At 37.1% G+C, this 25,544-nt stretch overlaps 3 protein-coding genes across 4 annotated transcripts in view; 1 reads left to right on the forward strand and 2 right to left on the reverse strand.

Annotated features, from left to right (window-relative positions):
• Positions 1-1,317: 1,317 nt before the first annotated feature.
• Positions 1,318-5,757, forward strand: irf2a (interferon regulatory factor 2a). Its single transcript, XM_065265206.2, has 9 exons — positions 1,318-1,535; positions 1,992-2,085; positions 2,237-2,336; positions 3,273-3,449; positions 3,598-3,632; positions 3,710-3,824; positions 3,914-4,081; positions 4,191-4,234; positions 4,432-5,757. Exons 2-9 carry the CDS (start codon positions 1,999-2,001, stop codon positions 4,750-4,752), a joined length of 1,047 nt encoding a protein of 348 aa, XP_065121278.1. The 5' UTR covers positions 1,318-1,535; positions 1,992-1,998; the 3' UTR covers positions 4,753-5,757.
• Positions 5,758-5,787: 30 nt separating this feature from the next.
• Positions 5,788-11,049, reverse strand: tmem134 (transmembrane protein 134). Its single transcript, XM_065265207.2, has 8 exons — positions 10,857-11,049; positions 9,641-9,891; positions 9,488-9,555; positions 8,553-8,639; positions 7,333-7,409; positions 7,087-7,131; positions 6,832-6,885; positions 5,788-6,642 (listed from the first exon to the last, which is right to left on the reverse strand). The coding sequence occupies exons 2-8, from the start codon at positions 9,845-9,847 to the stop codon at positions 6,560-6,562; spliced, it is 621 nt and encodes a 206-aa protein (XP_065121279.1). The 5' UTR covers positions 9,848-9,891; positions 10,857-11,049; the 3' UTR covers positions 5,788-6,559.
• Positions 11,050-12,935: 1,886 nt separating this feature from the next.
• Positions 12,936-25,544, reverse strand: part of stox2a (storkhead box 2a) — a 67,782-nt gene continuing 55,173 nt past the window's right edge. For both annotated transcript variants that reach the window (XM_065265182.2, XM_065265183.2), the window contains exons 3-4: positions 20,969-23,453; positions 12,936-16,457 (exon numbers count right to left, since the gene is read on the reverse strand). In XM_065265182.2, the coding sequence (XP_065121254.1) occupies positions 16,256-16,457; positions 20,969-23,453 (2,687 nt within the window). In that variant the 3' untranslated portion in view covers positions 12,936-16,255. The remainder of the gene's footprint in view (positions 16,458-20,968; positions 23,454-25,544) is intronic.

Genomic DNA, 25,544 nt, shown 5'->3' on the forward strand with positions numbered 1-25,544 from the left:
CAGATTCTTTTAATTAACCAAATAAACTATCTTGTCCCTTCCCTGCTGTATCTAAAATACTTTTAACATGTCTCTCTATACTGAGTCATTATTTTATGCAATTCCTGAATAAATTAAGCTCAACTGTCTACTTTTCCTGACACTGGATGCACAAAGAGTACCATTGAGGTTGCTATGTCTAAATTTGAAAGGCCCCCTTTATCACCCCATCTTTCTACTTGATTGATTTCATTTTGCAATTATCCTCACCTTGGTCTTCCTATGCATCGTGGTGTTTACAACAGATTTGACATAAACGTGCATTGTAGTCTGGGACTAGTCTTAAACCCTGTCTGAGAAACTGCACCTAAAAGTGTTTTAGGGAAGGTTTCCGGAACAAGTCTTTTCCTAGTCCCAGACTACAATCCGTGTTTGAGGTTTTTTTAATTTATACCTTAACACCTTGTCCTGATTAATTTTAACATATATCAGTGACATTGTTTTGTCTCAAGATGCACACCTGAAGTGTTTTTGTAATGTTTGTTTGTAAAAAACTTCTTAAATTACCTAATTGAATTAATATTATTAATTAGGCCTAGTCCTGAATTAGCCTAAACCCGTGCCTGGGAAACCACCCCCTAAGGTTTTGTCCTGGATTAATCTAAACCCTGTCTGAGAATTTGCCCCTTAACATTACTAAATCATTATTGTTTTGATGTAACAGAATATTTTTAATGCATTATGAGTTGTCTGGAATGGCATAAAAGTCCAGCCTTTGTGAAGCTGATTAATTTGGTTAATGGTCATTGTATTTACAAATGAACAAGGTAGTCAAAATAGCACAACATAAAATTAAACTGTAAACATCAAGCATTATATAAATATATTAAAAGATAAGATTCACATATTACATTTCAGTTGCTTTCTTATTACTTGAGAAAAAAATTTAATTTATTTTTCAAAAACCAAAAATAAACGTGTATTTTTATGATATTTGCATTTATTAATTTATAATATAATTAATATTATAACATAAATGAAAATAAAATTAATTTTAGAAATATTATTTCCTCTTATTGGTCAGGACATTTGTAAAACCAAACAAAACATAAACATCAGGAAAAGGTGGGGTGAATGTTCTAGACAAATCTTTCCACAGCTTTCTTACATAAGAGCTATGCCAAAATGAATCAAACAAAGGAGGGTGTGATTTACTGGTAGTACTAGTACGCAGTACCATACTGCCAGTATGTGACGTTGCGTAAGTGGAAGCGGAAATGAAAGTGAAAGGAACTGCTGTTGAGAAAGATCCGTGCGGCGTTGACCAATGAAATGCTTCGTTGATTTACTTCCGCGGTTCTCTGTACGACGGAGTTTGCGTCATTTTGAAAGACGACACGTTTAATGTACTAATTTCAAAATGACCCAGTTAATGCTGAAATACCCTATCGTTTATCATATGACAGAAAAGTTTAAACTATGTTGACGTATTTTGCGTAGTTTTCGAAAAGATTTTATCAGCGTCTCATCGAGGATCTTGGTTGCCCATCGTTCAGGTAACGTAAACACCTTTCGTGTATGGCTGATAGGGAAAATGTTATCTCTAAACGCACACATGTTAGAGTACACAGTTATGATACACGTCTACAATGCTGTGGGGTAACTTAGTAAAATATAGAATTTCTTACCATTGTAATTGTATGCTACAGTATTTTTTGTAGTTTGTCAATTTAATACTACAGAATATACATTAACAAAGTGTAGTGATTGTTATAGTATACTAGAATTTATTACAGTCAATACTAAAATATATCACATTATTTTCGCTTTATTTTTCCTTCTTACAGACATATTTCTTATAGTAATATTTTGTGAATGAACAATTTGTGGTTATATATTTGTGTCAACGTTTTTGTATTGTAGCCGTGTATGACGATAAGCACATTTTGTTAACGTATGGTTATTTCAATTTGGCACCCATTTAGATAATTGTATTATTTTTCTATGTCCAGTGTCAAAATGCCGGTAGACAGAATGAGAATGCGCCCCTGGCTGGAGCAACAGATTAAAAGTGGATCTTTTAAGGGGCTTGAATGGGTCAATGAGGTAAGGGTCTAAAATAAGATCCTGTTGGGTCAAAACAAATTAGGTCTGAACTTATGATTCATGTGTGTACTGTGTTGTAATCCTGTTTTAGGGTGTACTTGGCATGTTACATGGATTGTATCCTATACAATTACACCTTTTTCGTTTACAGGAGCAAAAGATATTTCAGATACCATGGATGCATGCAGCCCGACATGGGTGGGAGTTGGACAGGGATGCTCCTTTATTTAAGAACTGGGCCATTCACACAGGTATTGGCAGAGCTGTTGCCCATTGCCGCTTGCTTAAATATCTTCTTTATTTAGCAGTCATTACAATCGACAGAATTATCTAAAGGAATTTTCCAGCTCCCCTAGAGTTAAACATTTAATTTTTACAGTTTTGGAATCCATTCAGGTGATCTCCAAGTCTGGAGGTACCACTTTTAGCATAGCTTAGCATAATCCATTGAATCTTATAAGTCCATTAGCATCGCGCCAAAAAAATAAGAGTTTCGATATTTTTCCTATTAAAAACTTAACTCTTCTGTAGTCACATCGTGTACTAAGACCGACGAAAAATGAAAGTTGGGAACTATACTCTCATTCTGGTGTAATAATCAATGATTTTGCTGCTGTACCAAGGCTGCAGCCGGCGTAGTGATATTTCGCACTGCCTGAAAATAGTCCCCTTGGTTACTTTTAATAGCAGGGGACTATTTTCAAGCGCTCCATAATATCATTGTGCCTTCTGCAGCCATGCTACAAAGGCAAAGTCCTGATACAGATCAGCTGAATGGATTCCAAAACAGTTAAAATCAAATGTTTAACTCTACAGGAGCTGGAAAATGAGCATATAAAAAAAAGTGGAGTGTCCCTTTAAGACAAAGGCCTTGCCTTCATTAGATTCAGGGCTGGTTGCATAAACTGTTTAGACTAGTCTTACAAGTTAGTCTGGTCATAACTGTTTGAGTCAGTTATATAAAAACGTACACTGATGTGATTTCAATCCGAAAAATAAGACTGATTACCCCCAACTAATTGCTAGTTGGTTAGACTACTTCTTGAGTTGAGACACAGACACTGGTAATGTTTATGCAACCAGCTTGTTTTTGCACACAGCTTTGAGTGTATTTCCTGTGTGATGGTTTTGTGGTTTCCAGCAATATAGATTGTGATTAGATTTTTACCTAACATTGTTTTGTGCAGGAAAATACCGTCCTGGTATAGACAAACCAGACCCAAAGACATGGAAGGCAAACTTTCGTTGTGCAATGAATTCTTTACCAGACATTGAGGAGGTGAAAGATCAAAGCATGAAGAGAGGAACCAATGCCTTCAGAATGTACAGGATGCTTACTGCGACCGAAAAAGCTATTAAGAAAGGTAAGTTAAGTCTTCAACATAACATACTACCGGTTGGGAAACAATCCATATTGTCATCGTTGGCTATTGATGACAAAAACTTATTTGTGACTATGGCTTTTAAGTCATCAAAGATTGTCTAAAACGTATGTGTTGTCGTGTGTTTCAGGCAAGAAAAAGAAGGATCAGGAACAAAGATTACTAGTAGGAAAACACATTTTTATACTTTACAAAATTGTGCATTTAAGTATTGCAAACTCTCACATCTATCATATCTTTAGGGAGGTTTTCAGAAACGGAAAGCAAACACTCCCAGAAAACATGCAATGATGATACAAGGAAGTTTACAGATGACGAATGAAGAAACTATGCCAGACAGCACTGTACTCTTTGCTGGTAAATATATATATTGTTTTTGTCCAAAATAAAGTTCATCATCTTGAACAAAATATAGTAATAATTAGCTTGCTTATTTACGAACATAGAGCATGAAAACTTCTACAAGCCCACGTCATCGGGAAGGCAGATGGCTGTAGGTGAACTACCTGATGTGTGTGCAGTTGTTGAGGTGGGAACATTGGAGGAACGTCCTGCTGTTAGTTCCAGTAAAACGTATTACCCCCTCCAAGACTCTCATGTTTCGTCCTACAGCGGTAGGGTTCTTTCTTGCATGGCTATATTATTATTAAATACCTAGTTTTCGAGTTTTCAGAAGGACAATTGCATATCATGGATTTTAATCTCTCTCATTTGCCTCAACAGATAGTGACACAGAGAGCACACACACTGACGATGATTTGGTGCAGGTATGTATATTGTGTACCTGTTCACAGTCATTCTTTAAAAACCATTTAGGCACGCAGATTTCAAGAAATTTAGTTATTTGTAACAGACTGTTAAACACATACAGTTAAGCAATAGAAACCATGTTGTTATTTTATTACTCTATGCCCCAATCTGTTGTGTTTATTTCCATGGTGTGTTTTGTCTTTTTCTCCTGTAGCTTCCTCAGGACTTGTCCTTAAATGCTTTAAAGAGATCATCATGCAGTTCTGTGTTAAGAATCCCAGCTCAATCTTTAACACCCTCATTCAGCACATTAGGGAAAACTAATTTTAAAGTGACAAGCTACAAAGAAGACTCGCCCCTTATCGCCTATAACACCACTCCGTGGCTACCCTTACTGCTTAACTTTCAAAATGTCACCGGTGTGCGATCCTTGACCCCCACCCAAACAGTGGATCTCACCAGCAGTCCAACTTCTCGGGCAGATGTTATGGATAATGCTATTGACCTCTCCGTTACAAAACACAAGGCACTATGATGATGCTTGAAATTAATAGGCTGCTGCTATACAGCTGAGACAATGCGTTTATAACACTAACCTGAGTTTCAAATTTAGTTCAAGTTTGATCCTCTGGTGCTAGATTCTCCGGTGTTTTCATTCAGCAGACAGCTTGGATAAGCTGAATTAGTTTGACTACATCCAAAACTTTTGTATTGTATAATACTACCTCATTCTTTTATATAATTAAATATGCAATTTGTAGAACTACCTCACAGATTGAACGTGATCTGTGACACTTTGGTCACAAAACATAATGGCAGTGTAAGTTATTACGAATGTCTCATTAAGTGTAAGGGGTGTAACAAAGTAGGTGGGTAAAATATTCAGTTGTATTGTGTAACATTTCACAAAATAATTTAAAGAGTCTATCAGCAGATGAAACTAAAAAAAATAACATGAACAATTGCTAAGAATTATGAATGGATTATTTTACAGGTAAGCACCAATATATTGAGATTATGATTGAAAGGTTATGTATTTTCATATAAAATTGCTACATCTATAAAATTAGTACATTTTTAATGAATTTGAAGTTTGTTACAAATATTAAAATGTCTGGAGAATTTTTTGCAACTTCAGGATCAACACTCAAATGTCCGTGCGACTACAAATACTTGAATAGAGAGTTCAATGCATTATATTGTTTAATAACTTTTGCATTAATTTGCATTTCTGTTGTAAAAAGAACTTTATTGCAATGTATGTATTTTGGTAACACTTTACAATATACAAGTTGTATTAGTAAAAATCAGTAAATGCATTAACTAACATGAAAAAAAATCAATGAACAATATAGTTTATAGCATGTATTACTTATTGTTAATGATTATACAGATACTTATGTTAGTTTATGGTGCATTAATTGATGTTAACAGTTACAACGCTTAATTTTATAATTGTATTAGTAATGCACTCGTTAACAAATACAAACTTGTTGTAAAGTGTTACTAGTATTTTTATAGTCACTTATGTGTGCATAATGTGTATAATAAACAAGTGCGACATTTAAAATCAAATATATAAAAAGGTTTATTGTAGTGTCAAAATTATTAAAAACATTACAATACAAAACATCAACACTCATATGTTGTACACAGTGGTTTAAAGTGTTAGTAGTGGTACTAGTTAAAGGTAATTGATGTGCAGTTAAAAAAACAAAATGGCATTTATAGATCTTACATGATTTTACAAAATCAAATTGTCAAGATACTTTTAAATACAAACTGTATGTGCATTTGGTGGCCAAAATGGCCCCATTCTTGATTTGCATTCTTGTGTGATTTGTTTTGTCTGCAATTCATTTTTTTTTACTACGCATGTGAACGTTAGTGGTGTACAATTTCATGTTGATGCATTGAAAAAGGAACGCTGTACATCTATTAGACAGGCTTAATAAAATCAAAAACATTTCACTGAATTGAGAACATACAATAACACCAGTGTAATACAGCTAATATAAAATGTCACAGAGAAATGTACTCTCTCTCTCTTTCTCTTCCAAAATTACAACTTCACAAGTTAAATGGACAAATTCGACTTGATACAGTACAAGTCTGTGTTTTCATTCATCTATATTTTAGTAAAACTCCCTCTTAGTTTAATCTGTAGAATTTACACATAGACCTGTGTACAGAATTCTGAACAATGAATTACAAAATCACAAGTGAGATTTTAAAAGTGTCCATTCTCATACTTCATTTCGTTGGGTTTTAAAATGCTGATATTTTAACTGGTTCATGAAATGTTGGAAAAAGACGGTCCAGATCACCAGAAGTAAAAGTGTTTACTTCTCAAAGTATGGCAAATAAAAGAACTTGAATCCTCTTCGCCCCTTAACCGCACAGCTTATATAGATGACATGATAGACTGAAAAGAAAGAAAGTAATTGGATTTAATTGTTTTTCTTTATCATCATATGTTTGTAATGAGTGCCCTTCTCTCTTATCTATATTACAAAGATGACTTCATTTATAAAACAATTTGTGGAGTCCAAACTCCAGCACTGATATTCAAAGATAAAAGTTATTCTATTAAATTACAGAACACATATCTTACCACCAGGAATAAAAAGAAGAAATCCAGGAACAAAGAAGATTGCACTTGAAACACCTACAAAAAAAAGTTTTTGTTACATTATTCTTATGCTCATAAAAGGTAATTAACTCTTCATGTAGAATTTAACATGCTCCAGGTGTATGTATCTGAATGAATTTGTGTGCTAAAGCAAACCCGATGAGTATGATGCACAAGAGCGTAACTCGTTTTAAAAAGTATTAAGAAAACACCCAATGCCAAAGTAACAGATCTTACCTGCGTGTGGGTTTAACTGTATGACAATGCCTGTAAATATCAAAGCTGATAGAGAGATAGGCAGATGGGAAGAGATAACACTATTACTAAGCACACATAAATACACAATCTGTGCAAAAGATCAGACTTAACCACAGGCAAATCTATAACCAGTCAAACAGAACAGCAGCTCAACCAATGGGGAGATCTGTATGACTCATCATTATAATAATAAAGAAATAAATCACAAAGGTACGAAAGACTCACCAACTCCTGTGATTAAGAGGAGGAATGATGCAAGCACAACTCGTCTGTTCTTCTTCACCAGAGGATGAGACGTCCACCTGGAAATGGCCAAAACAGAACAAAGAACATCACAAACTACATTCCTGAAAACAATTACAATTAAAATCATCCTAAAAATCAATCTACTCTAGAAAAAGACAATCTAAAAAAAGCATTTAAAAATGAACTATTATCCACAATATGACTCCACATTAAATAATTTTTTGTGCAATTTATTTTGCACAATTTGCTGTCAGTTTACAGGTAAAGTAGAAAAGTTGGGAGCCTTTTTTTGTTGGAACATGTCTGTTGTATATGTATACAATTATATTTGACTTTTGAATGATTATTTTTAAATATGTGACACTGACTTTTTTTATTGGTGCCAGTGAAAATTTTGGCAGGGCAAGTATAAAAAATTATTTGCGTTGAGCCCTGGTCTATAATATATCTAGGTAGCTAATCAAATGCAAGCAAATTTGCATTGACACTGTAACTTTACATATGTGTAACTGCTGGAACATTACTATTATTTGAACTATTTGCCTATATCACAATAGTCACTTTATACTGCTAAACAAGTTGTACTACATAATTGGTTTTACATTTAATCTTACAACAGTTATATGTTAATTGTTCACACAGTATATTCTACCTATTTTTGAATGTACTTTCTGACAAATATGCTGATACCAAGTAAGCATATTGTCCATAGTCTGTACTGTATCTTTGTATTTAATGTTAAATATGTCTATTTATTGGTATATAAAGCAGTTTAATCTGCATGGAGCTGTAGTCCCACTGGAAAACATGCAACACAAGCTGTTATATGTTTTTATAAACAAACTAAATCAAACTAAATCATGTTTATTTTAAAATATAAAAATGCATCAAGTTTCCTGTAAGGGTTAGGGCACCTTTAGAAGTCTCCTTATTTAAAACACCTGATTCCACTTATTAGCATCCTTCCAAAGGAGGCTGATAAGTGGAAATGGTAAACATGTCTCCCTAACAAGCTGATGAGTTAAATGAGGTGTTTTAAATAAAGAGAAATCTAAACCTTTTTGGGAGGGGGTGCTCGAGAACCAGGATTGAGAAGCACTGGGTTAGGGGAAAGTATAAAATATACAGTTTGAAAAATATAGATGTAATTTGTGTATGAAAAATCCCCACAATGAATAAAAAAAGTGTGTGTGTTTTACCCGCAGCAGTGGGCAGACAGCTGAGTGACTGAGCTGAGTGTGCTGAAGGACCACTGAGAGCTGCAGTAGGACAGAGTAGCTGGATCACTGGAACACAAACACACAGTCGATTGCTATTTAATGGTTTGTTTCATGGATTGGAAATTAAAAACTATGACAAAACTGTGGATGCTACTTAAAGGGATAGGTTCATCTATAAAGCACAAGGGTATACACATATTAAAAATATTGATGTTGCTCTTATTTCAATACAATAAATGGTGACTAGTCACCAACATTTGTGAGATTGTAAATGTAGGGATTTATTACTCCGTCACAACCCCCATTGCCTTCATTGTACCATCGACATTCCTGTGCTCACTGACAGTTAAAGACTATGGGCAGAGATGTTTGTTCAGTACAGTGGGGGTTAAATGTGATCTTCTAATTGGTTAATGTTTGGTAACATGGTCAAGGAAAGGACAAGACACTGGGTCTTATTCATTAAGCATGCGTATGCACAAATTTGTGCAGGAGATTTGATACACATCCAGATGTTTTCACGAACAAATCGTGATTCAACAAAAACTTAAAATGTATTCTAAATGTAAAAAGAAAAAAAAAAACTTAAAACCACTTGTACTTAATAATCATGTACGCTATAATCAAATACTAGGCTATAATTAAAATGTTTATGATAATGTTGATATATAAAATTGACATGATTATATTTTATATTATAATACTTTCTGTATTATATATTATAATACATTATCTATATTATTTTTATTATTATTATCATATACATTACATTATACAAATTCCTATAAAAATAAGTTTTAGTTGAGCAGAGCTAAAAGGAAAAACATGGACATCACCAAAACTCCACTTTGAACTATTTAATACACTTCAGTACATTCAACGCTTTCCTTTCTCAAAATAAAACGTAAACAAACCTGATTTTGAAGAAGTTGTTGAAAGAAGAGTTCACAGCGCCACCTAAACCATCTTCATTCTCCAGGTTCTGTATGTGGCCATAAAAAAGTCAGTCACACAACATGCTTGATTATGTCACACATTTGTTGCAAACCACATAAATAGCACCTGACCTGATATTTCAGATTGCTGTGTTCAGGAGTGCCAGCGGATGCAGAAGGATGACACTGCGTTTTGGCAAAAGAAAGAGGTCCGAATGTCATCTCTCCCCCGCCGTCTTTTTCTCTTCCTTCCCATTCATCCACATCCTCTCTAGGCACCACGCCTTCCTCCTCCCCCTCCAGGACAAAGGCGTCATCGATTGTGAACTGTGTCCCCATAGCTACAGGCCCTCACACATTGACTGGGTGTTAACTGACAAGCACTGTAAAGTCAATAAACATCTTAGTTTACATGATTTCTTCTTAATGCAACAAAGCATTGTGCTGCCAAGTAAAATCCCTTGAAATGCAAAGTAATACAATTTACATTTAGCAAACACTTGATCAAATCCAATTTACATTTTCCTCTGACTCACAAATCATCAGTATGCCAACTTAACCAAACTAACGTTATAGAGAAAAGTATCTAAGGTTAATGTGGAAGTTAAAAGCACAGTTTAAAATGACTGATCTTTAAAATGGAGAGGCTACTTCAGTTGTATTTGGTTGGTTGTTAGGCACAACAGGGAAAAGTATTTCACTCCATGAATAAAGTACGAACCATTTTGATTTGCTATGAAAGCACTTTCAGTACTGTAACGCAGACTCTAACGTAACTCTTTTACTTTAGTTTTAGCTTAAAACCATGACTTAGTTTACTTTGATCGGTCGGTCACACTTAAAAGATTTGATAGTTAATGCCGATTCAGGCTTTCAATTCTGTCACCTCATAACTTAAATACACCAATGACAGAAGAGTTGCCTGGGGGAAGCATGTGACTTTCCATGTAAAAATCACATTTCGCTTCCGCTTGCTCATCAGAAACCCCAAACAAACAAACAAACAAACAAACCATCCAACGTATATTACAGTGAAGATTTTTTTTACATATATCATAACTAAAATTGAATGTTATCACGTGTCACAGAAGAACAGACAGGTTTAATACGATTTATAGCGATGAATCGATGCAAATAAAATTCACTTTTGTGTTTTTCTTTGACGTAATACTTTGTAAATTAACTACCCGTAGTTTTGTAGTACATATGTAAATGCAAAGAAATGCCCACATAGTATTTTATTTCTTAATCGGTATGCCCGAACATCTAATGTTATATATGAAAAAGACGATCGTTCCGTTATAAACTCCAACAATACGGCAAAATTACAAACCAGTCCTCTACTTACTCTCGATTACTGTTGATCCTCGTCAATTACACATTACTTTCTCTACCATGATGCTCTTATTACTTCCAAGCACTTCGGCATTAGTTAATCTGCTGTAAATTATAATTTAATCGGCGTTTACTACGGAGAAAACTTTAACCTGAACTTTGCTAATACAGCTGCTTCTTTTTTGTGGGTCGAATAAAAACACAGAAAAGCCACTGCTGGCTCTTTTGCGACCCCTAGGGGACTGGAGGGTGTACGGTTCATAACTGTCCCTTCCAGCAGTACCCGTAAGTTCCTATAAAATTACAACTACGTTATTTGGCTTTAAGTGTGAATATATTAGCTTTGAGGAAAACATTGACACAATTCACATGTAGAAGATACAAGCATTTAAAACGTAAAGACTTTCACTTCCGCCAATTACAGAGCAACTATTTTTATTACATTCTTCAGCATCTCTCCAGATTCCAGGCTTTGAGCAAACCACTTTTTCGAGATTGAATATATTGAATATATTGAATTCTCCATAAAACTATAAAAACATGGTGTGCCATCAATGGCTTTTTATGAGGACGTGATTGGGAGATGTGGACCCCACTGTTGTCTTATTATTATGACAATGGTGACTGTATAACTTGTGTCAACTTTTTCTTTGGGGTATGTACTTTTTGAATATTGTTAGCATGTACTAATACACACCTACACACAAAAGGATGTTTAAAAACATAAATCTTAAAATAGGTGCTCTTTAAAGTATGTCATAAATAAAGATTCCCGCTCCAACTTCCTGTTTCACTGGAATTACATCAACACAGCAAACAAAGCTGAACATTTCACATCAGTGGGTCCTCAGTGAGCTGGATGTTCCTCAAATGTATAACCAAAATTTATCAAATGAGCTGCAGCTGGTTAGTACATTTAAAATAAAACTGATTTTAAATAAATTATAGTGTCATTCAGATTAACCATGCCTTCAAAAAATCATGATTTATACATAAATGATTAATCAGATAAAATATGAATTCATAGACTAAAAGAGAATAGCAAAGTATTCTGTAATAATAGATGCTTGGCAAACAGTGTTCAAATTCTTTGATCATCTCTAGTGCCCTAAGAAAGCAGACGAAAAAAGATTAAGTGGAGAAGTGGAGCCAAATTTAAGTGCAGATAGCATCAAAGAGTGTGTGACCTAATCTCTCAACACCTGGCACCAGATGTTAAAGTCAGCTGCATCAGGCTACATCACAAACCATCTCATCCTCATATGCCATTAAAAAAAATCTAATTGAGAATTGCTGTGTTGTGGAAAGTGGGACACAAAGGAACCCAAGCTTCGTCCTTCCTGATGAGGAGTGCAGATATTTTTATTAAACTTAGTCAAAGGATTTCTCTTTAACGCCTTTCAGCCAAAGGCATAGCTTTTCAAAAAACACAACCTTCTACCTGCATATTAGTACATTAAAGGTAAATATTGCTTTTTCTGTAAAGGAACCTTATTGGTAGGCCTACTGTACCCTAAATAGTACGTATATTATAGGACCTTTAAAGGGTACCATCCCAGTGACACCTTTTGTACCTCTTTTTGACATTGTGGGTTGATGCCGGAATAACAATAACATCAGACCATTTTGTATAAATCTGTGTCGAACCGAAAGGTGGGCATGTGATTTTAGACCAGTACTGTGTTTTGACCTATATGTGTGTGTTGAATTATAGTCCATTTCTCTAATTTTTTGTTTTACCAGTGTTAGTCCAGTAGATGGTGGCATAGTACAGTCCACAGGAAATAAGTTGAATTCCTTTCACATTTCATTCTTATTATTGATTCAATTTCACAGGGGTCCATTAAGTTCATTATTTGTATTTGCAACTATTTTCATATTTTATTTAGACTGATTATGAGCCAGAGAGTTTGCTGAAAGTGTTTACATTTTAAATGTACTAAATGATATGTAATAAAGGGATATTTATCAAAATAAAATGTTTCTTTAGATAGAAAAAGGTTTTATAATTAAAAATGCATAAAGCGTTCTAACTTTTTAACTTACAGACATGTCACTGAATGGTTTCAAGACAAAAGACATTTAAAACATATAACCAAACATGTTATTTTATTGTCTTAAAAAGTAACACAATCTCCCAACTGGGTTTATCACATACACTACCACAACGATGAAACACCATTACTACACAAATAGGGACTTCTTTTCAAATATTATAGACATTACAAAAAGATCCCTCATATCTTTCAGTTTTCTTTTGAAGTTATACTAAGCATGGCAGATTGATTTCATTTACAGTATGATACTGTACACTGTCACCATTTAGAAACAATGTTGTCTGACGTGGTTCTAAAATCCATAATGTTTAGGGAAGACATTTCATGGTCATTTTTATTTCATATGAAATATTTTACAATATAAACAAAGCATCCGTCTTGGATGAACTTAACAGCAACCAGAGGCCAGGCATTTCAGTGCAAACATGTTTTTTACAAGGCAGTCTTGGCTGCATTACTCCCTTTTGTCTATCAAAAACTAAAGCGAGGAATAAAAGAGAAATATGATTATCAGATGGTGAAGGGGGGTTTAAAATTAAAACTAAATATGTGACAGAAAACCAAAATGCATCTTCTGACAGTTTTACTATAAGAATTCTGGGTACAGTAAACTGAAATAGAATTTTTGTGATTTAAGTGATTATAAATAGTTTTAAGTAAAGCTCTGTCAATACGATATGCGAAATTATACATTAATAGATCTATTTATGAGGTGCTCGCTCAGATGTATTTCTATGATGTCTAGCAATAATATATCATTACTATTAAATATATGAAGCTCTTGTCTTTCAATATTCATCCCACCTACAACTGCAGGATCTAAGAGAGAGAACCGGATCCTAACCACAGACCTCATAAATTTAGGTGGGAAACTGAAAACAATACTATTGCAAATCAGTATTGCCAAAAAGCAGGTGAGAAGTTCACACTGCAAGTAAACTCTTTTCGATTTGATCTTAGAGTGCGAAAAAGCCTAAAATTATGATTTAATTGGGAATATTGTATATGCTGAGGTGCTTAATCATAGCTCATATTATCTTGAATATGCAGAAGGATGTGAATGCGACCCTTGCCTCTGTCTAGTTGCATTGTCAATAAACTAGAATTGGATAATTGTTCACTGGGCTTAAAATTAGATAAACTTTAAAAGAACTGAAAATTGCTGCCTACAAAAACATTGAAGGGAATGAAAATCAAATTTGAACTGTTTCGTTAATGCAGTGCTTGACAGGTTTATACATTTAAACTTGCAAATAAGTAAAAGACACTTCTGTCGAAAACTGAGAAAAATTGAGTACTACAGCACTTAATACTGATTATTTTGAAGAAGTCCTCTTAGTTACAATGTCCGCCGCTCCTTGTCAACATTCACAGAGAAGAGGCTGTGTCAGCGCTGTGTTCCACAGGCAAAGAATCCAAATCTGTACACATCCCTACCTTGTTGTTACACAGGTGGTGGAGGTAGCTAGTTATGTGCATGTATGTGGGGTTGTTTGCATGGCTGATTGCAGGCGTGTGCATGTGTATGTGTATGTGTGGATAATATTCAGAGTGAGAGGGAGTGAGCTGAAAGTGGTCTTAAGACTCAAACACGACAAGAAGTCCCACTTGAGGATATCCACTCATCAAAAAGCAATGAAGCATACAAAACAAACAGAACGTAAGTAAAAAAAAAAGGAGAATCACCACATAATAGCACCAATGGATGTGACATGAGCTCTGCTCTCTTTCCCGATCCTCACCGAGTCACCGCCAGAAGAGACGAGATCCGGTGCGCTCTTGAGATGTCATGCCAAACAGTTAAAGCCATAGTCCAAATGTTCAAATCAAGTATTTTAATGTTTAATTCAATCTTGGAAAATGGGCCGTCGTTCATGGATCAAAATGGTACGTAATCCATTTCATCTCTGACATTGAATAATAGTGGAGCAAATTATTTGTACATAACTTAAGCAGATCTAACCAAAACAAACATTTAGTGAAGGCATGAAGGGTTGAGAAGATTGTGAATATGGACTGTAGTTTTTACACAGGTCAGATGGTTTGAGTAACTGTCAAAAACAGCTCAAATCCCATGCAAAAAAAGAAATGAACCTGAAAATAAGAATCACTGTGGTGTGGATTGAACTCAAGTAGGAAAATATTCGAAAATAAAGGTTTTATCGGAGCAGCAAAAGGGCAGAGTCTTTGAATCCCACTGGCCCAAAGGAAGAGAATGGCATGACCTTTCCATGGAGCTATGGATGTTATAGACACAACACCTGTGTTCCTGTCACTGCGATTTCCAACATCCTCCTTCTTTTGTACAGCAAGACATTGAGCTACACAGAAGACAAGCATGTTTCTGGATCATGAGACTATAGGTGTCTGGTTCACATGTCTGATGTTTTTATATTTCATTTCTAAAAGGAAAATGTTTTAAAAAAGCACAATAAATTAAACTAATAGCAAAATTGTGACATAATTAAAATCAGATACATTGTTTTATTCCCAAAGAAACAAAAGTTTGGTGAAATGATCCAGAGAAACATGATTCCAGACAAATGTTTTAACTTCTTCTTAGGAGAGTAACTATTTATGACCTGAGATTAAATATGAATATAAACTTTTATGAACCAGGTAAATCCATTAGGTAATGTAAAGTTGCATACAAAGTACTTGTATGCACAAGTTTGGGTTTAAAAAAAAATCAATAGTCCTTTGTCCTAAATAAATCTTTTAATTTCAGAACGAGATCTTTTTTTCCACTAATTCGTCTATGTGTTGTTTGTAATAAGCATGTACGTGTGATTCTTATTGTTTTATTAATGTAGCTAATAGCAATTATGACAGATGGGTTTATTTTTTCAGAATATTATACAACTTTATGAACCATGAATTAAATTATGCCTCATTTTTTTAAACTTGCACTGTATACCAATATCACAAATCTTCATCGTTAATACCTCAGACCTGCACATCGGCATCTATTTCTTAATGCGTGCAAAACTTAATCCATGATCTCTAATCTGTGACGGACAAAAAATACTGCTGAAAATAAAGCAATGTTAAATTACCAGTTCTTTCAAGACTATTTCGAAAATAATGATTGATTCCAACTGGAGAATTTCCTGATTAATTGCTTGTTAAGGTAAATCCTATGATGAGAAATTTCCTTATGTTTTTCCCCCTTTTCTGTTCTTTTTTGCAGTGACCTTTTATGCTGTAGGAACAGTCTCTGGAAGTCATGCCTGTGGGTTTAACAGTCCCCATATAGTCGAGGTGCTTGATGGAGGGAGTCACCCAACCTCCTGCACTGTGGCACCCCAAAAATTGCAGATCACCCTGACCCTACGTCACCCCAGGTGGGCCCATGTCAGACGCTGGTGATGGAGGCAAGGCAGTTGGGGGATTTCTGCAGTTTCTCAGGTTGCGTTGTAGGGGGCTCTGGGATTGCGCGGAAGCTGAATGGGGGGCCGATGCTGGTGGTACCCATGTGGCCTGGACTTAGGGCCGGATTCTGTCGCCGGTTACTCTCCACGATGCTCGAGGTGTTGGATGCCAAGCTTTCCCGTGTGCTGAAAAAGTGGTGAGGAGAGAAATGAGCAATGAGAGAGAGAGAAACAAGATAAAATCCAAATAGTTATAAAAGTGTATGAGGAAAGCGAAACCAATTTAAATATTTTAACTGTACTGTATATACAGTAAATCATTGTACAAGGCATCAGTCTTACCTAAATGCTTACAATGACAAAATTGTTGACAGTACCAATGCAGAAAAGTACTTAAGGCCAGTTATAAGAAAGTATATACTCTTATTTGCAGTAAGAAAATAAACTCTTTATAAAGTATTTAACAGCAGTACTGCATTGAGCAGAATAGTCTTTTTTTGCATTTCCCACTCTACGTAATTGCATTACTACATCACATCAATCACAAACTAAATTGTGTCTCTGCACAAGAGCTATGCTGGTGTTTTTCCAGGAGCTGCGGAATGACATCATCGCTAATGTGATGAGTCATCCAGAAAATAGTGAATGATTGCGCGCGTGTGGGTATATGTGTAAAAGGGCTGCCGGGTGTCTTAAAATGAGAGACTTGTGGTAGTTTGTCTCGTAAGCTTTTTGGGGCTATTAATTCAGAGGCGCAGACCAGACCCTACAGACTAAGCTAATGGGCCGGACAGAGTACAGTCGCATCACTCTCAGCAGTCGTACGTCTCTCAGTTCAAGCAACAGTTCACCAAAAAAAGAATTTTTAGAGTTATTATTTATGAACCCTTATATTCATATATTGTTATTTCAAGGAAATATATTAAGAAAATTTCTATGTAGAATCTTTACATAATTTTTGCTACAAAATGTTCCAGGGGCTAAAAAATACACATAAAGCACTATAAAAGTATTTTAAACTAGCAACGTGTCGGGGAGTGTCCGCATCCAGCTAAATCTGAGAAAAGTTTAATTTTATGCAAATGAAGATTGACTTTCGGGAGCGACTACTAATGAGAGTAAAGCAGTTAAGTTCACATCATCGGACTTTCGTTGGTTCTTGCGGCACTGAATAAAGTCGAACAAGCCTGCTGAAAGGACGGAAAGGGGGCCAATCACACCAAACGCATTTTAAACGCTTGAAAACACAAGAGCTTTTTATATTGCTAGGCAACCACAGAGTCAGCTGTCTTGTCAATCATATATTGAAGCGCGAACACTCTTTGGCACATTGGCAAAAAACATAAGCTGTTTGGTGCACATAAACAACGCCATAACGTTCCCTGCACATAGAAAATCATACCAAAAAGCCGCCTGCAACTGCCATGAACGGGTCATTCGGGTCATTCTCCATTTTTCTGTCCCTAGCCTTTACAGAAATATTACAATTGAAACACCCTTTAGGGTTACAATTTCTTTATATTTTAAAATGAAACAATATGTTATTTGAACAATTACACCTTCTTGAGCCATCAATGTAGAAATATTTGATTTTTATTCATTAGAATTCCAAGCACCACAGAAGTGCTCGTCCCCATAGTCATGTACAGATAAAAAAAATGCTTTATTTTGAGATTTAAAATACAATAATGTGGCCATAACTATCAAATATATGATGTAAATTACATTAAAAGACAAAATCCTAAATGAATATGATAAAATATATAATGAAAGTAGTGGTCCCCTGGAGTTGTGTCACTGGTGTAATCAAAATCACACTGATGACATCACTTGATTTTCTTCTTTCAATTTCCTGGAGATCTATGACAAGATGCCCATATAAGTCCACTGTCACTTTCAGTTATCAGAAATCTTTTAATTTTTCTCATGATTTCATATTAAGCTTTTAGTTTAAGTCACTGGTATGACCTCCCTTATTGTTTGGGAATTGCAAAAAAACTAGAATCCAAATGGATTAAACTACTTAATTTAGTGAATATACAATGACTGACAACCTGTGGTTTGATGCTTTGCAGGAGAAATTTTTTAAAATGCAGTTTTCGTGAAAATTGTCACTGGTGTTACCTTTCTTATGGGTAACAGAAGTGAAGATCAGTAACACCAGATTTGTTGTGTCACTGGTGTTACTGTTTTTTTGTTCTTTCACATTAAATAAAATCTTTCACATGTGACATGATGATACATTTTTATTTATTGAATTCTGCTACACTTAAGAATTAAGCTTAAAAGCTGAAAAAATTTAAAATAACATTTCGAAAACACCTTTAATATTGCTAAAGAAGTAAGGTAACACCAGTGACAAAAATATTGGTTATGCAGTCTTTAAGTACATGCACACAAAAATAAAAAATCATTAAGCTGTCATTTATGTATACTCATGAAGTCAAAGAGTAATCTAATAATGTGGTCTAAGTTTAAGTGTTAGAAAAAGAAATACATTTTAAGACATCTTGCCATACAAAAAGTGGACATTTCTGTAGAATGACCCAAATGCGTTTAGTGTGATTGAATTTGACCCCTAACTCATTTGTTTATAGTTGTTACTAGGACAAGCAGATATAGTAATCCTGTTGGGAGCTCATGACTGCTTATCCGAAGGGCGCTAATTTAAAATAAGTGTTCGGAGTGTCATGTGTGTTGCTTGCATTTTCAAAATATGTGTTTGTTGCGTCATGTGAACCATGTGCATCAAGTGTTTTGTCATCCTGCTGCACATGCGTCAAAACCGTTTATGATAAAAGAGACGCTCATGTTCACAAAATACACACAAGACACTCTCTTAACAATAAACTTTGATTACGCATGAGATTGGGCGAGTATCTGGCAAACGCAAGCGTCTCTTTTACTATAAACCCTTTAGACGCATCTGCAGCAGGCACTTATTTTGACAAGACACGTGATGCACATAGGATCCCTCGATACGCAGAACACATATTTTGAAATTACAAAACACACACATGACGGGCTACATACAGTACATGTTGTGACGAACTTCGCATCGAGCACCCGCGAAAAAATAAGTAATCGGCTGCCAATGCCTAAAGACCTTATTGAAAAAGACACAGAAATAGACACACGGCAACAAGTTGCTGGTGGTTTGCATGCAGCATAAACTTCTAAATCCTTACAATAGCTTTGTGTGACTAACAGACCAAAACTCCTACGTATGTGTTCCATAATAAATATACAAGCATATAGCTTTAAAAGGTTAGTAAATAAGAGTGTTCTTTTTTGGGTACACTATTACTTTAGGGCAGGGTTCCTCAAATCTTACCCTGGAGGGCCGGAGCACTGCAGAGTTTAGCTGCAACCCTGATCAAGCTAATCAAGGACTTTAAGATCACTAGAAATCACAGGTGGGTAAGTTTGATAAGGGTTGGAGATAAACTCTGTAGCGGTCCGGCCCTCCAGGGTAAGATTTGAGGAACCCTGCTTTTGTGGGGCTCCAATCTTTCATACAGTATGAGTTATGAAATAGCTCCAATACCTTTGTGACTGGGCCACGACTTTACTCGTGACCCCTTTTTTAACCATCACCATTCCTTGTTAGGTATTGATTTTTCTTGGTAATGACATTTAAAGTGTTATATTAAAATACAAAAAATCAGCTCAGAAATTTGTAGCATCAAGCTTGCATTTTTAGAACCGGCATAGATGAAATGAGGTCACAGGAATCACAATTTTAAGGTCCCAGAATGCAGCTAGTTTACAGACTAGATCAGCAAGTGCAGCTAACAGCAAAAAACCTGCACTATTATGAGGAGTACCTGCAGCATGTGTGCAACATGTAGGTTTTCTTAGTTATTCTACCCCTGCCATATCCCTCTGAATGAGTCATACAGACCCAAGGGGTCTATTTTTAGCAGCTGAAAAAACTCCTCATCCTCTCACTCATAAAGGGCTTTTGCTAACACATACACAGCCTTGGGAAACCCACCTAAAGGCCGTCTGTACTGGTCTGTGGCCATGACAAAGAAAAGGGGAGAAACCTACCAGCACATGTACTGTAGTAGTGTGAGGTGTGATACAACAAATTATAAAGTATGACCTCAAACATACAAACTAACCTGAATATTGCTATCAATATTTATTTAAAACAGTACATTGAAATAAAAAAAATTGTAGGCCAGTTGTCTCCAACCTGCCCACACTGCCCCGCCAAAGCACATTCTACTGATAGCCTCAATTTTATTATTTATTTATTAGATATTTTTATATTAGCTTGGTTATTAGCTAGTTTTGAGTAAACTATATCTAAAAGTAGCCCTCCAGATTGTTTTATCCATTGTGGTAGCCCTTGCTCAAAAAAAGATTTGAGACCCCTGTTGTAGGCTGTCAAGAAGAATATTCGATTCTGGTACATTAGTGGTTTATGTTGTTAGATGAGCTAAATGTTATACTGTCTGCTTGTTAAATGTTGTTGTCTGATTTCCACAATAAACCAATCCCCAGTTATCCTGCAGACTGCTAAGAACTTTGCAAATTGCAAAACAAGATAAATCATAAGATATACCATAAACACTATTTCACGGTCAACCATGATACCCCAACAATTAACATGGCAATGTGCACTCAAATACAGGTTGCGTAATATGCACTGTATTACAAGCATCTCTCAACAATTGCTTTGTACTTACCGAGGGGAGTTAAACCCACTGTCTACAGTCACACTACTGCTATCCATGCTGTCCAGCCGTGCTGAGTGTGCCGACTTTTGGCTGTTATTGTTCTCACTTTCCTTAGGGCTCAGCAGAGTCAAGTTGTTCTCAAACTTCCGCTGTAGATCACGCTCTTTCTCCCGTTCTAACAACCACTGCATGGTCCCTACTCCTCCGCCACCCTCTCCAGCCCCTGACCGTCCCTTTGTCTCTGTTGGAGCTGCCTCTTTATGGGGGGCTTCTTCCACCTCCTCCTCATCATCATCATCATCATCTGACACGTTGTAATAGTCAAAAGCAGCCTCAGATGTTGAGGGGGCACCCTGTTCTGAGCCTGTAGGTGCTGGAGCAGAAGCAGACAAAGGGGTGGAGTTAGGTGGCTGTTGTGTCTCCAGAGTGTCAAGGACTTCGGATGATTTCATGTGAGGAGTCTTACGCAAAGTGCCCGACTTTGAGTAGCCACTGTCCACATAGCTCACAGTCAAAATATTATGTGGCGGTTTGAACAAAGTGTCCTTACTGAAAATCTCTTTCCGCTTGTCCACCCCGCCACCAGTGCTACCACCACCTCCCCCACCCCCTGGATCAGTGTTGTGTTGGTGCTGTATCAATCGTCCATTGGGCATAGGCTCAGGGGTCTGGCTTGGTGTGGGTTTGCCAGAACCATTGTGGCCCTTGGTAGAGGAGTCCTCCTTGTACTCCAAGGGGTGAGGCGAGGTGAGGTGCGGTGTCTGCCGGTCAGCTGGAGAGCCCTTGCGGATTCCGTCAGATGGGGTTAAAGTGTCATGGTCAGATTTGCCCAGAGGCAGTGGGGCAGTAAGGATTGTTTCATTCGATGTATTGCACTGGAAGTAGTCATCGGTCAAAGGCTTTGGCGACAGGGCCTTCAGGTCACTGTAGGCTGGCAAGCTGTCCCTGCTCTTATTCCTTTCAAGAGGACTGCAAAGTCTTGATTCATCCAGACTCAATTTGCCCATATCAGGTACAGACATTTCAGAGCTGAACTTTGCAGCAGAGAACATGATGCACGAGTAGTGCGGAGCCTTTTGAGAGGAGGCCCTCAGCGTCCCATCATCAGTATAATATCGGCTTCTGTCATCCGTACTGCGGTCATAATCTTCAACTGTGCCAAGTGTAGAGCTCCCACCACCCAGTGGTCCCTTGGAGTTGTCCATAGAACGCGATCGCTCTTTAGCTTTATCAGACCGCTCGTTGCGTGACTTGCGGTCCTGCGTGTGACTGTGGCTACGGTGCACTTTTGAATGTGATGTCCCACGTGAAGGCTCGGGGAAAGGCATCTCTGTCCGCCTCTTTGCAAGCTCCCCCGATACATCCCACTCTGGGGTAACAGGAAAGTGCGACTCAGCAATGTTGGGGTTGCTGTGGACAAGATAGGCACCACCACTCCTGCGTTCCACCGTGTACATTCCCTCTCTTGGTGAGCGTACCAGTGAGTGGCTAAAGAAACGGTAGTCCCTCTCCAGACTTACTGCTTGCAGGTCAAGATTTGAGCCTTCAGAGGGGTCTCCTCTAGAAGCCCGTGTCTTGCTGTGCGAACGCGACTTTCCATGTGGGACGCGCCGGTGGCCTCGACTGCGCCGACTTCGGGCACTGTGCTGTGCAGATGAGTTGGCCTTACAGCGCTGAGCACGTTCCTCCTCCAGCCGCTTCATGACGGCTGTATGACGAGCCACATTCTCCACAGTCAGGTCCGGGTTGATTCGGCGGATGATCTCCATTTCCACCTCACGGGGTATAGCTGTGGCCGATGGCGTGTCCTCGTCCCTCAGGGGCCACTCCTCTGGAGGGAACTGTGCTGAAAAGGTGGCCAGTTGTTTGGTCTTGTCCTTCTTGAAGCTCAAGCGGAACAGCTTCAGCCCAAACTTTTTAGACTGCCTCTCACAGCTCCCCCCACCACTGCCCTCTTTTTTCTTGGTCAGTGTGTCTGTCTTGTAAGAAAAGGTGGCGGTCATGCTTTTGCTCTTGTCTGTGGGATCAGGAGGGTGCTGAATGGCAGGTGGAGCGGGTGGGGGTTGAGGGTATGAAGGGGGATCTCCTTTGGGTTCTTTTGGGGACTTCCTCTGAATTGTGGATGTATGAAGGTTGGTCAGCTCATCACGATATGCATTATAGGACTCACTGTGATTCTTAGGATTAGGCCTTTCTCGCACACATCCAGAAGTGGAGGGAGTGATGGTTCCAGATTGTGGTGATGTACATTGCTGTTGTGGTGGTGGTGGCTGTTGCTGCTGCTGTGGCTGAAGTTGTTGTTGTTGTTGCTGTCGATCTGGATGCCGCTCGTCAAGGTGGTACCACTTGCTGTTGGTGCGGATGAGGGAGGGGGTGATGAAGTAGGTCTGAGGAGTAACAATAAAGTAACCTTCTGGTGTGGGGTAGATCTTCCTCTCCCGTACCAACATGTTCAGTGTGTGACGCAGGATCTCTGGACTCGGAGTGGGTACACCTGATAAAAAAACAATCACATGTAAGATTGATAATCAATTCCATCATGCCAACCTAAAATTAGTGCTGACATATCATTTTCTATTTGGCTAAATTTTGTTAATCATAAATTTTAATCATCAATACTAATGGCTTTTAGGTAACTTTTTAAGTCAAAAGAATAGTAAAAACATTTAGATGGTAAAATGGTAAAAGAGTAAAAGGTAACAGATAAGTGGGTTCATGTTTATGTCAGCATTATCCAAAACCCCTCTGATGTGCCAAAAGTAGGATTAAAGATGAGTAGATGTGATCACACAAATAGCAACAGAACGCCAATCAAAAGTAGAACCTTGCTTTCTGATTTATGCCACCACCAATCACAGTAGACCAGGCATTACCTCATCTTTCATCATGAAGATTTTAAGTGCCTCAAAGTAATAACAAGGCCTAAACTGCCATTCTGTGACTTAAGAGGCCTTCTTATTAAACAATAAATGTATTTGATTGAAAAAGATTTGTGAAACATCATCATTATTTTCCTTCATAAATGTTGCCTAAAATAGCAATGAAATTGAAGCCAAAGTTTAAGAATAAGTTAAATAAACTAAAATTGAACTTCAACATTTCTCAGTATTTAGTATTCCCCCCTTTTGTATAATTACAGAGCAATTATTTGTCCTGTCCACAATTCATGTTTTCCAAAAATCTTATTAATATCAATGCTGGGTTAGAATCAACCATTGACTTACAAATAAACCTATACATAGGTTTACTTATAACCCAGCAGTTGGTGCTGTCTACAATTTACCCATTCACAAGTCGAAAACCACCCAGCATTTTTAGAGTGTAAAAATATTATGATGTACATACTTTTGTAAAAACATTAAAGTAAGACATTCAAATACAGAATTTAGCTTCGTGGCATGACTCAGTACTGTGGATGTCCCTTGTGTAAATGAAGTAAACATGGCCTGTACACTTACAGACAAGTATTACCAACTGAGTACACAGTGTCATAAAGTCCTAACTTTACCCAAATCAGCTTTTCAACACTCTCATCACAGAAACAAGCTTACAAACATGCACAATGAATAAAGGAGGAGATAAGCTGTAACTAGTCAGGGTTAAGTGTTGCCTGCCATTACATCATACTGTGGTAGTTGCCATACCAACATGACGCAACCCGGAGACTCTGTGCCTCTTTTCTTTTTTTCCCACTTCTTAACGTAAAGACAGACAGACCTTATTCTGGTTTGCACACTTTGCAATTTGATTGATGATTTTTTCTAAATAGGGCCGGGCAATGTGAGGTGTAAAAAAGGGTCATTCTACACTTTCATTGAAAGTAATGTCTTAAAAAAACTAACATATTTCTCTAGACATTTACATTATAAGCAGAGTGAAATTTAAAATATAAATTCTATTGTGATTATGTCATATTCATTTGTAGCCTAGAAATCTAGACGCACCCTAGCGGCCGCAAAATATATTTGCTGCCAGGGTTTAGTCTAGGCACTCACAATACACTTAACAGCTCCAAAAACCAAAATTTGGTCAGGCCAATCACATCGTGTGTAGCGTCTGTGGGGCGGGCTTAACATGATGACGACAGAGCTGCAACGAATGGCTGCTGCTGCTGGCGAACAGCTTTCTTTTGAAGCGGCTTTGGCCGCGACTCTGGAGGACTTAGACTTATGTTTTTCTTTGAGAGAAGAGCAAATAACCCTACTGAAGTCCTTTTTAAGCAAGAAAGATGTGTTTGGAGTTTTGCCGACTGGTTACGGTAACTACGTCACCTTCTTCGTTGTTCTCATTGGTCATAGCGCTATCCTATTGCGTGCAGAGGCATTTTGAGGGACAACCTTATCTCCCGCCCCTTGCATTGAGCCGTTTGTGTGAAGAGTTGCCAGACCTTACATCTTGATGTAGGTCTGGCTAACCAGGCTAATTCATTTGTAATTTCTATTAAAAATCAGTCACTTAACCATTGTAACCGATCATTACACAGAAAATACAGTATTATACACGGTTATAAAATAGTTGAGATATACGGTTTGGTATGGAACCTGGATCACCCCTTTCCGTTTTCTTTTTCTAAATTACAACCATG

Source organism: Paramisgurnus dabryanus, chromosome 4 (genome assembly GCF_030506205.2).
Source record: "Paramisgurnus dabryanus chromosome 4, PD_genome_1.1, whole genome shotgun sequence".
NCBI classification, from domain to species: Eukaryota; Metazoa; Chordata; class Actinopteri; order Cypriniformes; family Cobitidae; genus Paramisgurnus; species Paramisgurnus dabryanus.

Coding starts and splice junctions, on each gene's coding strand:
- irf2a (XM_065265206.2), top strand. CDS start 1,999: ATGCCGGTAGACAGAATGAGAATGCGCCCCTGGCTGGAGCAACAGATT. Junction 3,825..3,913: donor CAGCACTGTACTCTTTGCTG/GTAAATATATAT, acceptor TTACGAACATAG/AGCATGAAAACTTCTACAAG. Junction 4,082..4,190: donor TCATGTTTCGTCCTACAGCG/GTAGGGTTCTTT, acceptor TTGCCTCAACAG/ATAGTGACACAGAGAGCACA.
- tmem134 (XM_065265207.2), bottom strand. CDS start 9,847: ATGGGGACACAGTTCACAATCGATGACGCCTTTGTCCTGGAGGGGGAG. Junction 9,556..9,640: donor ACAGCAATCTGAAATATCAG/GTCAGGTGCTAT, acceptor GGCCACATACAG/AACCTGGAGAATGAAGATGG. Junction 8,640..9,487: donor AACAACTTCTTCAAAATCAG/GTTTGTTTACGT, acceptor TTTGTGTTCCAG/TGATCCAGCTACTCTGTCCT.